Source organism: Lissotriton vulgaris, chromosome 1_1 (assembly GCF_964263255.1).
Source record: "Lissotriton vulgaris chromosome 1_1, aLisVul1.2, whole genome shotgun sequence".
NCBI lineage: Eukaryota > Metazoa > Chordata > Amphibia > Caudata > Salamandridae > Lissotriton > Lissotriton vulgaris.
In genome coordinates, this window is record NC_141685.1 from 777,217,757 (window position 1) to 777,233,393 (window position 15,637).

The 15,637-nt window shown below is 41.2% G+C and overlaps 1 protein-coding gene across 2 annotated transcripts in view; it reads right to left on the reverse strand.

Annotated features, from left to right (window-relative positions):
• Positions 1 to 1,887: 1,887 nt before the first annotated feature.
• Positions 1,888 to 15,637, reverse strand: part of PDC (phosducin) — a 110,958-nt gene continuing 97,208 nt past the window's right edge. For both annotated transcript variants that reach the window (XM_086956132.1, XM_086956124.1), the window contains exon 4: positions 1,888 to 7,884. In XM_086956132.1, coding sequence (XP_086812258.1) covers positions 7,360 to 7,884 — 525 coding nt within the window. In that variant the 3' untranslated portion in view covers positions 1,888 to 7,359. The remainder of the gene's footprint in view (positions 7,885 to 15,637) is intronic.

Below are 15,637 nucleotides of genomic sequence, written 5' to 3' on the forward strand. Positions count from 1 at the left end.
GTTATTCAGATGATACGAGAGGGACAAACGTGAGTGTGGCAGGTATGTGTATTCATGTGAGGACAAGTAGTGTATGGTTTGTGGTTGGTTTTAAGCATATATTCATAGGAGTGCCAGGCAGGGGAGAAATTGGGACTGGAACCCTCAGGTCTTCCAGACCCTAACAGGAGTCAGCCAAGGTTTGGCATTATATTCTTTAACCTTTCAATTCAAAATGCACCTTGTGAGAATATCTCAGGGGTACCACTGAAAAGGTAGTGACATTTGTATCATATAATCAGTTCTCCACAAGTTCTCTGTGGGCCTCAGTCTTGTTCTTGGTGCCAATACAGGGGTTGAGCCTTCACTTTTGGCAGCAGAGGGCAAAGTTGATCAAATCACATGATCGGCTCTCGGGCAATCCTGTCTAGGCCTCACTCTTATTCTGCATCGTTGTCTTTGATTTTTGAACATTTGGCTCTCTCACTATTATCTGCGAACCTTTCTGGACCCACCATTCATAATGAACTACTGCTCATTACAATAAAATGTTGATTTTTTTATTATAAATTGGGGAAAGGATGACAAGTTTGTAATTTAGTGCACAGCTAATATTGATAAAAAGCAATCATTCAGTTGGAAATTTGTAAAAGTTCTCTTCTAAAAGCAATTGTGGTGTTTTACTTTTGTTTACCATTTTGTAACTAATCCTTAAAGTTTGTGCTCTGAGGTGCCTGAAAACCATTTTAGATTTGATGTTCTTGATATCCTGGTCTTGTGATTGATTCACATTTTGCTTTTCATTTCTAACATCCCAGATCATCTCTTGATAGGTTAAGCCAAGGTGTCAAACTAACACTCATATTGAGTTCAAATGTGTGCCTTTTGGAGACTTTAATGAGCCTTTGCATGTGAGTTGTTAGCTGTGGATGTTGGACTGCATAAAACTCTTAATTTCTCCTTTTGCTGATGACATCCTCACACATTATAACTGCCTTTGTATTAATTCATGCAACCCATACATTAGAAGTCTTTTAATTACTAAATAGTAATCCACTATCATAGTGCCTTCACTGGACTGCATAATGGCTCACACATTCAATGCCTTCATGTTGCCAAATAGTGCATCACAGCAGAAATGCCTTGGCGTTACAAAACTGTAAGATACACCTGAATTGCCTGTCCATATGAATTAGAGAGCAGTGCGTTCATAGATGCTGTATACTACTGTGAACATAGATTTAACACTGTTTGTATTATTAATTGAAATTTTGTGTTTATACCTGCTTAAAGCACATATGTGCAATAATACATTTTTTGCGCTATTGCACATTTATATATATTTTAAATGTACGCCCATTTGATTACCCTATGCTGTACATTACACATTTTAGTGTGGAGTTAGCTAAATGAAGCAGGGATTGTCTAAATTAGTGATTTTATCCTTTTACGCTAGAAAATTACTATCTTCCAAGATCTTCTTGCATTCTTCTTGAAAGAAAGACTTCTTACAAGCTCATTAGTGCCCATAAGCAGTTTTGGGCAAACACGTGTCCCTGCTACAATCAACTCTTACTGAGATCAAGTGCATAAATGTAGCACCTAAACATATCGATTTCAGCTTTACATATTCCAACTGACGGGGGGGGGGGGTGGGGGGGGGGGAGGGTAATGTGTCATTTTGTCTTTGCTCAATTTGATGCTTGCTGGCTATTTCTGCTTTAAACATGTGTTAGATGCCTATGCACTATCATGAGTGTCTGTTTCCTTTTACAGTATATGTCATCAACATTTGATGGCAGGGATTGCCTAACATGAATTTCATTCTATAGACACGATTCAAAAAATGCTGCAAGCTCATGAAATTGTGAGACTACACACCAAAGTTACCTTGTTTAAATATTTATTGAAATTGTTTGTACACAAACTCAACAATACAACACGCAAATCCGGAATACCTGTTCTTCTTTATTGTCACCAACAGTAACATCCTACATTAGTACTTCACAAACAGAAAATATAACATTACTCTTCGCGGCCAAAGCTAGCATGTGACACTTAGGTGTGTGCATTGTTTTGGTGGCTAGGATCTATGTTGAAATGAAGAAAACGTTTAAGAAGACATGCTGTTATAAAGAATCCACTATGATCTATATGGGAAAACAACATGATTGAATATAATTAGATGCACTGCAATCACAAAACCTCCATAATGAATGCTTTCATTAAAAAAATGCACTTCTGTCAATCTAATCCCATCTTCAACTTTGATCCTGATTTCTAGCCTTTTATAATATGGTATTTGCTAAACTGTCATATGACTGTATCAGTCACTAAGCATCAGTCATTCTAGAGACTTTAACCATGATAAAGGTTGTGCACAGTTTAGCAAATACCACAATAGCAAATCTTCTCACTGGATTAGACTTACGAAGAAGACGACTATGTAACTACAATATTAATGTTGTACCTTGAAAAAGCTCAATGGCGTATAGGCATGAGCAAAACAAATGTCAGCAGAATTTTGTATGATACATTTAAAACAAGCTGATTGAGTTTTGAGTGATAACCTGAAAACAAGTTGGACACAGAAATGCTGAGCTTTGAGAAATCAGTTGGATAGCTAAATGAAAGGTGTGTGTTAAAGTGCTTATTTATGAATTCAAAATGCATTGAAATACTTTATTTATGACTTTATTGACCATGAATCTTTACAAAGCCTACCAGGTGTTAATGATCCCATTACTCATTACATTTACAATTAGTTATTATCTTCCTAGTACATTCTTCATAATCGCATTTCTTCAAAGTTACATTATCCCAGTAAATGCACCATTTAGAGGGCCTTAACTTTATTGATGGACTTTAAGGAACTTCAAAAAACATAAATAGCAGAAAAACATAAACATCATTATGAATCTTACTTCACACTGTAGAGTTTTCCCTATTCAAGGAGAGGGCAAGAGGACACTGTTAAACTATACACAGAACTCTAATTCAGCCAGTGTGTTTGTGATCTCATTCTTCCTAGAAATGTCATGAAAATAAATATAGGTTCATTGTGGGAAAAAGTTTAGAATGAGAAATTGAGTCTTCTATTGAAAAGGATACAAAATATTCCCTAGAGTTCTTTTTTTTTTAAAGAATATGCATCCCATTTGCATATAGCACTGAATAGTCTCATGTAAGGAGTTTGTTTACAGACACGAACTTTAATCAACATGCATTGGACAGTGCTTCAGAGGCATCCTGTGGCGAAATAAGAACTCTGTAGTAGTAAATAGCCTTAGAAGGCTTTAGAACCTCTTAGAATAGCTCACTATTATATGTATTATTATCCGTTGATTTGGTTCATTGATGGGCTAGTTTGAAATATAGAGCTTTTAAACATTTTGTGGTATATGTACAAAGTGCTTGCAATGTATGAACAAATTGCAAACTCAGGAAATAAGAAAATGGCTCGGGAGAAACAGAAAGCGTTTAAAGGAATGATTCACTTTGAGCTGGGTAAATTTATTTGTAGGTCTTCAATAACATTATTGCTGAAGTACCACATCATAGATGGCATATACAAAATATGCAAAATTACGAATGATCACGCAAACTTAGACAAAACATGCAGGTTGCTGCTTGTGGTGACGAGGGGCAAAGTATGAAACGGTTCTATGATGCACCAAAGATACAGGCAGTCCTCTATTCAATGGTGGAATAGATGGAGTAAAAGGACGGGGAAGAGCTCTATAGGCATACTTGACCAGCGAGAGAAGGCAGTGGTATAACCTCAGCAATCAGGTAATATACATCGTCTTTCAAGATCTGTATCCAATGCTAGAGACATAGCCAGTCAGGATGCATAGATATGCAGTGTTATATTCTTTCCGCACATTGGCATAAAGGACGTTACATTCATAAGTTGGTGCTGTGGTAGGTGGGTGTTGAAAAAGTATGAGTCCTGTCATTATTCCAGCTCCTGGATATTATGCTTATGGGAATTAAAATCCTCCACTCTGCCAGGTCTGTTGAGTTCGAACTTACACGGGAGAAACGTTGTATTGTAGCTAGTTTCCTAAATGTAGTAGGGTGGATAGATGAAGGACACGTCTTGCTCTGGCAAATACCATCCATCACACACATATATCATATTGGGAAAGGGCAGCAATCAATTGCTACAAGATCAAGATAAAAGGTAATGCAAAGCACATAACGTTCATTGTGACACTTAAAGTGGAATCCATTATGTCTCGTTCATACTTCTTCAGCGGTGTTAGCTGTGGTTGATAAGATAGAGGTGAGCTTGGATATGGGTTGCAGCCAGCTAGACTTGAACTACACATCTCTAACATACCACAATATGGGCCTTCGCCCAACGCTAGCCACTCTTTTGGTACATATTAGTGACAGTGCCATTAACGTCTGTGCAAGAACCATAATTGTGCCCTATTTGCCCCCTAACAAAGTACAGCAAGGCAAGCAAAGCACCTGACATCTGTACACAATGTCTGCAAGCAAGCAAACATTCAGCATTGTAAAATACCTATTTACATGTTTACATGACGAGTTCATCTTGAAGGGGCAAAACTGTGTGACCAATATTCGCCACTTGTGTAACATTACACAACTGAACAACTACGGCAGAATTGTATATACAAGTTGTTGATAATTTATACAAGTATGTGCCTTTCTCACCAGTTCATGGACAAGACAGAGCAATAAAGGAAAGGTCTTGGAGGAAATTGGTGACCATCAATTATTTCAGAGGTTAATCTAATGCACCCTGAGAACACGAGAGTAAGACAGAGGATTACAAAATGTAACTAAGGGCCACTTGCCTAATGCAGGCAGAGTGGCACTGTATCTATATTAGTTCCCCAAGTTGGTGTCACTGCAAAGATATCTATGCTTTTTACTTCTTGAACTGGGTCAGAGGTTCAAGGTGTTCTCTACCGGTTGGCCTGTGTTTTTCAGGTGTTTTTGCTGAGACCTCCACGAGTACCAGTTGATTCACGCCAGCACCCAGCCAGCCTTTAACTGATCAGGGACATGGACGTCATGCAACCTTTTACAGATGATTCCTGAAGTCACAGATGTCTCCAAAGCTGGTTTCTTACATTGTACCATGCTGAGACTTCGAATGCCTGGCACATACTCTGTTGTCATTATAGTTGAGACACCTGCTATTTTCTGAAACAACTGTGCCAGTAGTCTTAATGTGCTCTACTTGGGCAATTCCAATTTATCTTAGGAGCCCTTAGACGGTGCTTCTGAATGATGGAGTTGTGATAATATCCAAACTGCCTATTTGTGATTTGTCAGCTCTCTTTCTCACCCCTACACTTATGTCTCTGTATCTTACTCTTGAGGATTTATTTAATTCCTGTCGGTTTTCCTATCTTTCTCTTCCTCCTACACTCTCAACTTTCTGTTTTTCCCTATCTTGCTCTGGGCCAAAGTCTGTTGATGAAAACTCAGTCCTGGACAATAAAGAACTGATAAACTATGACTTGAATATGGAACTCTTCCATTTCACTCCAAGAGACCAGTTAAGGCAGATATAATTGAGAAACTGGGGAGTGACCACAACAGTAAAAAAAAAAAAGAGGACACATAAGAATTATCCTATTTAGAACAGCTTTGTGATGTACAGCCTCTAATCGGTATCACACATACAGATACAAGTGGGAAGAAGAGTTGGGACTTTCCATTCCTGAAGATATATGGTCTATTATATGGACAAGAAAATCCGGCTTTTGGTATTGAGCGCAATAGGATGAGGACAGACCATATGTTTGGTAGCTGTTCTTCTGATCACATTGCCCAATAGTCTTTCCCATTCAAATGTATATATTTCATTCCATTTATATGCTGTGATTGCTTAGCCTAGTTGCCTTTAGTCAGACTCTCCAATCCTAATAGCCAAACATTTTCCTATCTGACAGCTGTTTCTTTCACCTAGCAGAGGTCTAGAAATGTGGTTTTGACGTAGTTTAACTTTGGCTGCTCTTTGTGGCTACCATTTTGTTTGGCAGTACTGATTGTGGGTAATACATTTGGGTAAATGGTCCTTCCAAACTTGGTAATAATAATTTGTTTTGTATGTAGTGTTTGGTACCACAGTGTTGCTGTTTTAAAGTGATGTAAATACTGCTGTTACTGTTGTCTAGCCTGTATGTTTCCGGCCACACCATTCACAGTAGCAGATGGGTTACACACAAAGCTATCTTGCCATGGTCGCACTCTCAGTGAAAGTACCCACTCTTATGAAACCTGTAGTGTTCCTATCCTTCAACTCCAGCTACCCCTCTACAGCCTCCACTTGCAAGTTTATTCATTGACTAGTGCAGTAAGTACTTCTATCCAGGACAGCCTGCATTCATTCATTTTCTCGAAAGCGCATGAAAGCAGATAGATGCTGAGTTCAATGTTTTCATTGGGATTCCTAAATCTGTCATTCATCTTCCTTCATAGGAAGCCCTGAATGACACTCACAGGCTGGCTGGGACAAAGGGTGTTCGAAGCTCCAGGATCCATTGCCTGCTCTTGACGGATTCCTTTCCAAACGATTCTAGAAACTCTGTCCCTTGCTGAAGGTAGAACGGCTCAGTGTGCTGCCTGTTCCTCCCAACTGAGATTTCAAACAATGAGTACCATATTCTCTCTAGGATTTTCTAAACTCATTATTCATGTACTCATTATGCAACTAACACTCAAAGCTCCACTTCAAATATTAAATATTTAGCACTAAATAAATACATAAATACCAATGTCACCACCATTGTTTTCTGTAGGATCCCTATCAATATTTCAGAACACGGATATCTACCCTTTAGTAAACAGACAGGTGTTCATTGCTTGGCCACTACTGTGTGTCTTTGACTAAGCCAAGATATTCTTTGGTTTCCTGTATGCGAGAATTTACTTGGTTGCATATGCGCCCCACGAGGCTATTTTAAAACAAACTGCATTTATTGGCAGTTTTGGTGGACCTCTGCAAATAGCAGTCCAGATGTCACAAGCTGCCTCCTTTGAAAAGTGACACCACAGCAGCTTTAACAGATACAGAGAATACATTCTCTAAATCTATTGGCAATCAGGCCAGGAATGCCTTTCTTGAAAGACTCCTAGCTACAGTAGTTGCAACATTTATTGCAGTTTTCTGAGTCAAATGTCTGTGTTGCTGCCACACGACGGGGGAGTGAATTTTGTATTATCAGTTTGTTTTAATAACTGATTTAAATGATGAAATGATATACGTATATTGGTCAGAAAATCTGCAATAAATTTAGCACCACGTTTAGATTGTTCGGAGTCACCTGGGTGTATACTGTTCTGTCCAATGCATGACAAGCAAGATTTTCTTTTGAAATCTTTCAAGGTGATTAATTACTCAATATCCCCTCCCTCCCCATTGCCATTTCCAAGGGCCCGGGTCTCCCGCTCGGGTAGCAGCCCAAACTCATTGAGGTAGGACTCTACGTCCACAGCAAAGAACTCTTCGTTGAACTGTTCGGTGATGCTGATGAAGTTGCTGATCATTTCCCCGGCTTTGTAGACGAGCAGAGTAGGAAGCACATCTTTGGAGAATCGGTCACCTGCCCCAGTGTCCACCGCCGTGATCTTGCAGAACTTCACGGTGGAATGCTCCAAGGCGAGGCAGGTGAGGCAACTATTCAGGGCCTCACAGCCCTTGACGCTGTCGTCGTAGATGTGTACAATTACCGTTGTGCTCTTGTGCTCCTTCTCTATGGCTTCCAAGAACTCCTCCCCACTCTTGAGCTCGAAGAGGCAGCCATACTTGGGCCCGAAGCTCAACTTCTGGTGCATTTCCTGCATGCACTGCTTACGGTATACTTTTAGGCAGTTCTCATCCTCTTTGTCGTGGATCAACTCATACTCTTGCATGCTCATCTGCAATGATAATAAACATACACTGTGACTCCTAGCCACGGAACAAAGCTTTGTGGTAACTGTGCAGTCAATTCAAAAACATTATTAGGTGCTTGAGTTACAGTGTAGGCTGTTGGAATTGCATTCTTTCACCCATAATCCCCAAAACTATTTAGAAAAAATACAGGCATATCCACCCCTGCATCACGAGGACTAGACCGATTCTAGGTTTTCACCTTATCAGCATGGGATGAATGTACATGCAATGAATACAAATGAGCATCATTGACGACATTTCTTGTTATCCAGAAATTGTTTTCTGGATCGGGCCCTCATGGCCCTCATGGACCAATGTTAGGCATCAATGAATTAGTTAATTAGACATCACTTAATTACCTAAAAGACATACACATTATAGAAAGCAGCAAAATTAGAATTTATATCAAAATTCTATGAACCATCTTCCATTATAATGTTATCATTATGTTCATATTTAAAAATACTTGCGGTAATGATTATTAAGGTAAATCATAGTGAACTATTGTTGTTCACCATTCATACTTGAGCTGGCAAACACCTGTAATACTCTTAAAAGATAGAGGCTGGGTTAGAGTTTTAAAATACGATACTAATCCTCCAATTGTATTTGCGGTATCTCGGTTTTTAAGTGCCATGTGGCACACCAGGAGAGGACTTTTAAAGCAATTATAGGGGAGGACCAACAGGAGGAAACCCTTGTTAATTTGTACTGTGTACTGTATTGATTGTTTTGCTCTCTTTTAGAAAACCGAATCTGATATGAGGTATTCAGTAGTTTTAACTGGGCAAAAAATTAAAAATAAATGAATAGATAAATAAATAAATCAATGGATACATTTGTGTACATATTTGGAGATTGTCTTTTTATGCACTTTTATGGCCTGAACTGGCCGAAATAAAGTTTTACAACAACAACAAGTACAATGAACTAGTGGAAGGTGATGGTGCTCACATGAGGTGGGCTGAGGCAGTGCAATGGAGACCAAGATGTATTGGTTTGGAAGCAAGGAGATCCTAGGGACTGGGAACTAGAACACATTTTACTAGAGGGGAAGCTGGCTTTCTTATGGTGTTGCTGCTATGTGGAATCCGGGCTAGGGTGTGTTCAAGTCCACAGATGCCCATGGTGGAAGGGGCACCACTAGATTGAGGAACTTAGTAAAGGCTCACAATAGTGCTGCAAAATTGTTGGCTTTTTATAAGAGAAGCAGTTGTCAGGGTCATAAACCACTGATAGGAAGGGGCTGCTTGCTTGGGGCAGAGCAGTGAAAGCCATTAGATGCACCATTTGGAGGGTGTGGGTGTGGAATTTGGGTGGAAAGAGCAACCAGCAAATAAAGACAGTCCTCATGACTGGTTGTGTGATGCATCAGAAACCATGCTACCAGATGCCCAGGCCCCTGATGAGCAGCAGAGGCTGGGCTAATTGGAAGGGAAGTCTCCAGAGCTAACCAGGACGGAATCCCTGGTACAGGAAAGTAAGTGAGATTATGTTTTGGAGGTTGAAAATGAGTTTAGAGAAAAGGAAATCGGTAACTGTCCTGAACCGTCGAGGCCAGGCAAAGAGCACGAAAGGCCAGGAACTGCTAAGATGATTCAATATGTTTTGGGGCCTGGACAAGGTAGAGGGAAAAGTAAATATGCTCAATGGATCTGTATTTAGATAATACCCTCAGTTAAAGAAATTGACAACCTTATCTGTATAACCCTAGCCTTCTTTAACACACTGGTGGAGTGTGGACTGCAAGCCAATAATGGAGGAAGATGAAAGTTGCTCAAAGGCTCTCACCTTGTGATGTGCTAATTTGGGCAGCTCCAACTAGTGGAGATGCCCGCCTTCCTGTCCAGTCCCCACTTTTGGCTGCAGGACAGGCGGGAAAATTAGTAAGCAGAGTAGGAGTGTCCACCATAGCCTAGTCCACCCTTCGACTCGCTTAGAAATTCTCCATCTTGAATTGGAGAATTAGGCCCAATAGGAGCAAGGATGTGGTCTTCTCCCCAAGGGGAGGGGGCACCCAAAGGGTGTAGTCACCCTAGGGGACAGTAGCCATTGGCTACTGCCCCCAAACTCAACGCCCATACATTTTTTATTTATGTGCTCCCCTGAACCTTGTTCCTCAGATTCAACTGACCAAAAAAAAAGAAGACGGAAGAAGAGCGCAGATGGACCAGGAACTGAACCACTGCAGAAAGAACCCAGCAAGAACCCTGTTGCCTGTAACCAGTTCAACAACTGGACCTGCTGTCCTTCCAGAAACCCTGCCAGGCCTCCAAGAAACTGCAGAGACCTTCCAGCTTTCAACCAATATCCAAGAACCCTCCCTTTGGGCTAGAGGCACTGTCTCCGGCACCCGGCAGTACAAATTTGAGCACCGACACTGTGTCGACGCGACTCACTACTGCAAAAGGGACCATAAGACCACAGCTGTAGAGGACAGACACTTGCGTCAACGCAACTCTGCCCTACTAGAAAACACTGCAACTGGATTGCCTCCACGACCTAGAGGGATCCTCTCAACCCAACACCCCAAGCTGATCCCAGCTCCGTTCCAGAGAGCCTATACCCTCCTCCAAGTGGCCCTGTAAACCTCTTCCTTGTCTGCCTGCATGACCGCGGCCTCTCCGAGACGGCCTAACATCTGCGGAATTACTCCAACCCCAGCGCATTTCCATCCCCACATCCGATGGGCTGGTGGTGCATCCCTTGGACCGACAGTGACTCGCTGACAACGACTGCGATGGGTCCAACATTGGAGGTCCACTGACTCCTATTCATCCCCATTGTTCTCCGCTCAGCGCAAGAGCAAACATCATTGCCAGTATCGACCGCCGCAGCATAGATACTGAACTGTGCACCCGGCGGCCCCTGTACCCCTGGTGGTGCAGTGCCCAGCTCAAACTGATCCTTGCTCAGGGTCGGTGTAACCATCGAAGACTGGCAACGTAAATCATGTACTTACCCGCTGATGCATAACACTGTTTTCCTTCCTTAGGATTGTTTTGCACTCTATTGATTACCTGCAACTGTCTAATTTGTACCAGTACTGAATGTTACTGTTCTGAATTGACAATACCAAGTACTTCCAAGACAATAAAGTTTTCCTACTGCCTGTTTGAAAGTATTACCTGCCTGTAACTAAGTTCAACTTGGTTCCTAAAATAATAGTAAATAAAGTAATATTTTTACAAACCAATGGTCTGGAGTTAGTCATTGAGTGTGTGTTCCTGGTTTGTATGAATATATACGTGAAATGCATTCACACTATCCTCTGATAAGCCCAACTACTCAGCCCAGCTACCACTAAATTGAGAGTATGGCATTATCTACTTTAACCTTTGCCATACCTTTGGGGACTCACTGTACTCTGTACACACTATACCTCTTTTTGGTATAGTATGTACAGAGCTGGCTTCCACCACCTTTCTTCTCACTTACCCTGGAGCACATCTCATCAATAAGTTATTAGGTCGAGCCTGGGCAGTGCATGCACTGCTCTGCGTGGAATTCAGGTATGAACTTGAAGCTCTGCCCACTCTCCGCCCATATTTTTCATTGGCTTGTGTCATTGTTCTTTGTAAATGTTGGCTTCTGATTTGTTAATAGGCTTGCTAGTCCCTCCTTAGTACCGCCTTGTCTACATTTTTAACCTATTAAACACAAAGGAGGGGTGAGGGCTCCTAACTCTACCACCCCAAACCCCCACAGAAATTCAGATGTACACACAGAAGGGGTAGTAGAGTACACACAAATAATGACCACAACGAAACGTAGACATGGGGAAATTCAATCATTGGAAAAGATTGCCCTCACTCACATACCGAAGTATGTGAGATTCTACCATCATTGGGCCTGCTTGCAATACTCCCTGGTGTAGCCACACACAGGGCGGAGCATTCGGGAAGGGGAAAAAAATAATAATAAATTTCACTCAACAAAACAAACCATATATCACTGACGACATGTAACATATAATGACTACGCGGTGTCACGGAAAGCGGGCAAGGGACCAAGGAACAGTTGTGTTCGAAGGGGGAACCTCCCGCAGGGCACCAATTCGGGTTCATGAATTTAATGAACTCGTGAGTGTTTTCCCGTATTTTGGGACAAGTCTCTACGTGTAACAAGAGGGGGCACGGATCTATAGAGACCGGCTCAGTTCCAAGGGGCCCAATATACCGAATTGCGGTAGGGCTCAGAGAGAAATAAAAGGCGACTGTCCTGAAGAAGACCGAGGTGACCAGCATTGGCACGTACGGTTGAAACATGTCGACATAAGCAGTATCAGGAGGGAGGTCTTGTGAGATCCTTATGTCTCGAACAAGACATTTTCCATCCCCATTTGAGTTTTTAATGCTGATAGGGGTACCAGGTAACGTCCAATAAAATACTTATTTTAGTTGGCACCCTTAATCAGATTTAACACTTCCCATTAACTGCACTTTAGTTGCACTATTTATTTCTGACACTTGGTGATTGGCACAAATCACACCTAATTATATGTTACATGTCGTCAGTGATATATGGTTTGTTTTGTTGAGTGAAATGTATTATTATTTTTTTCCCCTTCCCTAATGCTCCGCCCTGAGTGTGGCTACACCAGGGCGTATTGCAAGCAGGCCCAATGATGGTAGAAGGTCACATACTTCGGTATGTGAGTGAGGGCAATCTATTCCAATGATTGAATTTCCACATGTCTACGTTTCGTTGTGGTCATTATATGTGTGTACTCTACTACCCCTTCTGTGTGTACATCTACATTTTTAACCTCCCATGAGGACTGGCCCCTTTACTAGTGTAGTTACAAATATGTTTTCTTTACAGTTTGTCAGCACTATTTTGTTTAATGGTTTTCTCCTACAGTGCAACACAGGGGCCATACTGCGCTGCTTACCAGAATCTTGCAATATTGAAAAAAATAGACTTCAGTGAGCCACCATGAAGAAAAGAAAGTTGCGGCTCGCCCAAACCTATTTTTTCAATATTGTAAGCTTTTATTAAGCAGTGCGCCATAGGTGGTGTGCTGCCCTGCTTACCAAAACCTTACAATATTAAAAATGTAGACTTCGGCAAGCCGCACATTTCATTTCATTTCTTTGCCGTGGCTCGCCGAAGTCTATATTTTCAATATTGTAAGCTTTTAGTAAGCAGCGCGCCACAGGTGGCATGCTGCACTGCTTACCAAAATCTTACAATACAAAAAAAAAAAAGACTTTGGCGATCAACGATGCAAAAAAGGAAGGAGCGGCTCGCCAAAGTCTAATTTTTTAAAAATGTTAAAAATTAGGAAGAAGCGAGCCACACGCTGCTTACCAAAATCGAACAATATTGAAAAAATAGACTTCAATGAACCGCACCTTTCTGTTAATCGACACAGCTCAATGCAGCTGAGTCCTCCCTCTCCCCTTTCGCTCCCTCTCTTCTTTTCAGGAAGCAATGCAATCAGTCTCGCATTTACTAGAGTTTAACCTATTGGTATTGTTAATGACAAAGATTTTTATTTATCAGTTTTAAAAACATACACATAAATAAAATGCATTGTCATTTACATTGCCAATACCTTAAACTCTTGTAAAAGCGAGGCCTATTGCATTGCAAATGCTTGTTTCACATATTAATTGGTGTAAAAGCTTCCTTGTCTTGTCCTGTGACACTGTCAATTCCGATTTGCCTTCCTTCCTTGTGAAGGGCCACAGAGGTTTTCAGTATTTTCTCTTTCTAAGAAAGTGACTTCACTGTCCGAGTTATCTAAGGCTTATTGCCTTCAATCATCTTACTTACATTTAACAAGCTCTTTCTCGGATTATGGGATTGGGGGCGAGAAGTGCTTTCAGATCACATCTGCTCCAGGGTGTTGCTTGTCACGTCCCCATGCCGTTTAAAGATCTGAAAGCTTTGAAGCTTAAATTAAAGGTCAATTTAGTGAATATATATGTCCAATTAAATCCATAGGACCAGATTGTCAAGAGTCCAAATTAAAATGCCAGAGAGCTACGCCCAGAAGTTTGTTTCTATGGAGTAGATTTTTGTCATTATGGAAATTCATACAGAATCCTAAATTTACCCCTGGACTTTTACAACAGTTGTAAATATCCAGGAGACTCTCCCTTCCCAAAATGTACTCTTGTGAAATTGGGAAAAATGCATGTGTAAATCATGCGGAAATGCACATTTGTAAATTTAAGGTCTATGTTTTTCCCACAGGGAAAATATGTATAATGTTCCTGCACCCCATGCAAAATATAGGGGCGCTCTCTTCTCCTTGCACACTGAAACAAAAGCTTCTATTGTCCTTAGCAGGATTAGTTTTATATCTGAGAATTTTTTCACACTATATTAAAGTGAATCTCATATGCAATAAAAAAAAACATGGTTCTCTACTGGTGAATGAATACATGAATCTTTATTGTATGATTACTTAAAATCTTATACAAAAATTGATAGCATAAAAAACACAATAAATATAAAAGTAAAGGATATCATAGCTATACCTTAAAATTGTGTTATATAATTTATTTGTTTTAAATGCCTTTACTTTAATCGCAAGGCAAAGTTAACAACCTCCCCAGGTACACCGTCATGGTGGTTTACATGACCGGTGTGAGGTGAAACAATGCTTGCGCAAACACCAATCTATGAGGGGCACGAGCATGCAATATTATAACGGGCAAGCATGCATGAGATTAAAATATACAGAGCAGATGTCAATGATTGTTTCAACCTGTAGGAGCGGTGCTCTACCCGGTGCCAATTTCATGCTGAGTAGAGTATCGGCCTGTTTGACGCATGGTTGTACAGACAGCCCCACCCAGAGATTCGGACTGTTTGGCGCTTGGTTTTACATAAAACCCCACCAAGAGTTTATGTAAGCTTGCTATATTAGGACAGAACTTTGTGCGAGCCCCTAGAGTGGTAGGAATCACCAAATCCGTACTCAGTGGCGTGCCAATCTATTTGGCGCATGATTGTGCAGACGGCCCCACCAAGGGATTGTATAGCGTTACTAGATGGAAACAGTACCATGTGCGGGCTCCTAGAGTGGTAAGACCTTTATCCATGCTGTTTTATGCCAGCGCACTCCCTATGAGTTGTGCATCATATGTAGCTAAGCTCGTCGTAACAAGTTTGTATAAGATGCACCTTTACTTGAAGTTCCCATGGCCCTTAGGGACCTTTGGCTTGTAAGTTATGGCCTTTCATCTCCTTTGCTTGGGTACTACTTAGGGTCCTTGCTGCTTCTGCGTGGAACTTGCCAATTCGTGTGAGGGCTGTCGGCTCAGTGATGGTAAAGATGAACTTTAGGGCTTCATGTGGTTTTGCAAGAACAGAGACCTTAAATATAGTCCCCTTTGACCCTGCAACACTGGGCAGCAGCAAATGATGTGCCCTGCTGATTCTGTATAGTAATGACACAGGCGACATCCCTTGTTTCCAGGCACACTGTGTTTCCAATAGGTCCTGTAGTCCTGAATTGGCAATGTGAGGAGCCTAGTTTTCAATATGTTCTGGATGGCAGTCCTCCCCAGCCTTGCTTTCAAGTAAGGTTGACTTAATGTAATTTTGTGTGACTGGACGAAGCCATCAGCGCCAGGAATATAACTCATTCGTTCGAGGTCCAGTAGCCTTGACATACATTTGCCCTGTTTCTTTAGCAGGCTTTTCAGGCTGACCATTGTAAGCGGTATGTCGGTTATAGACTCCGGTGGCCAAGACAGGGTCTCATTATCCTTTAAGAGG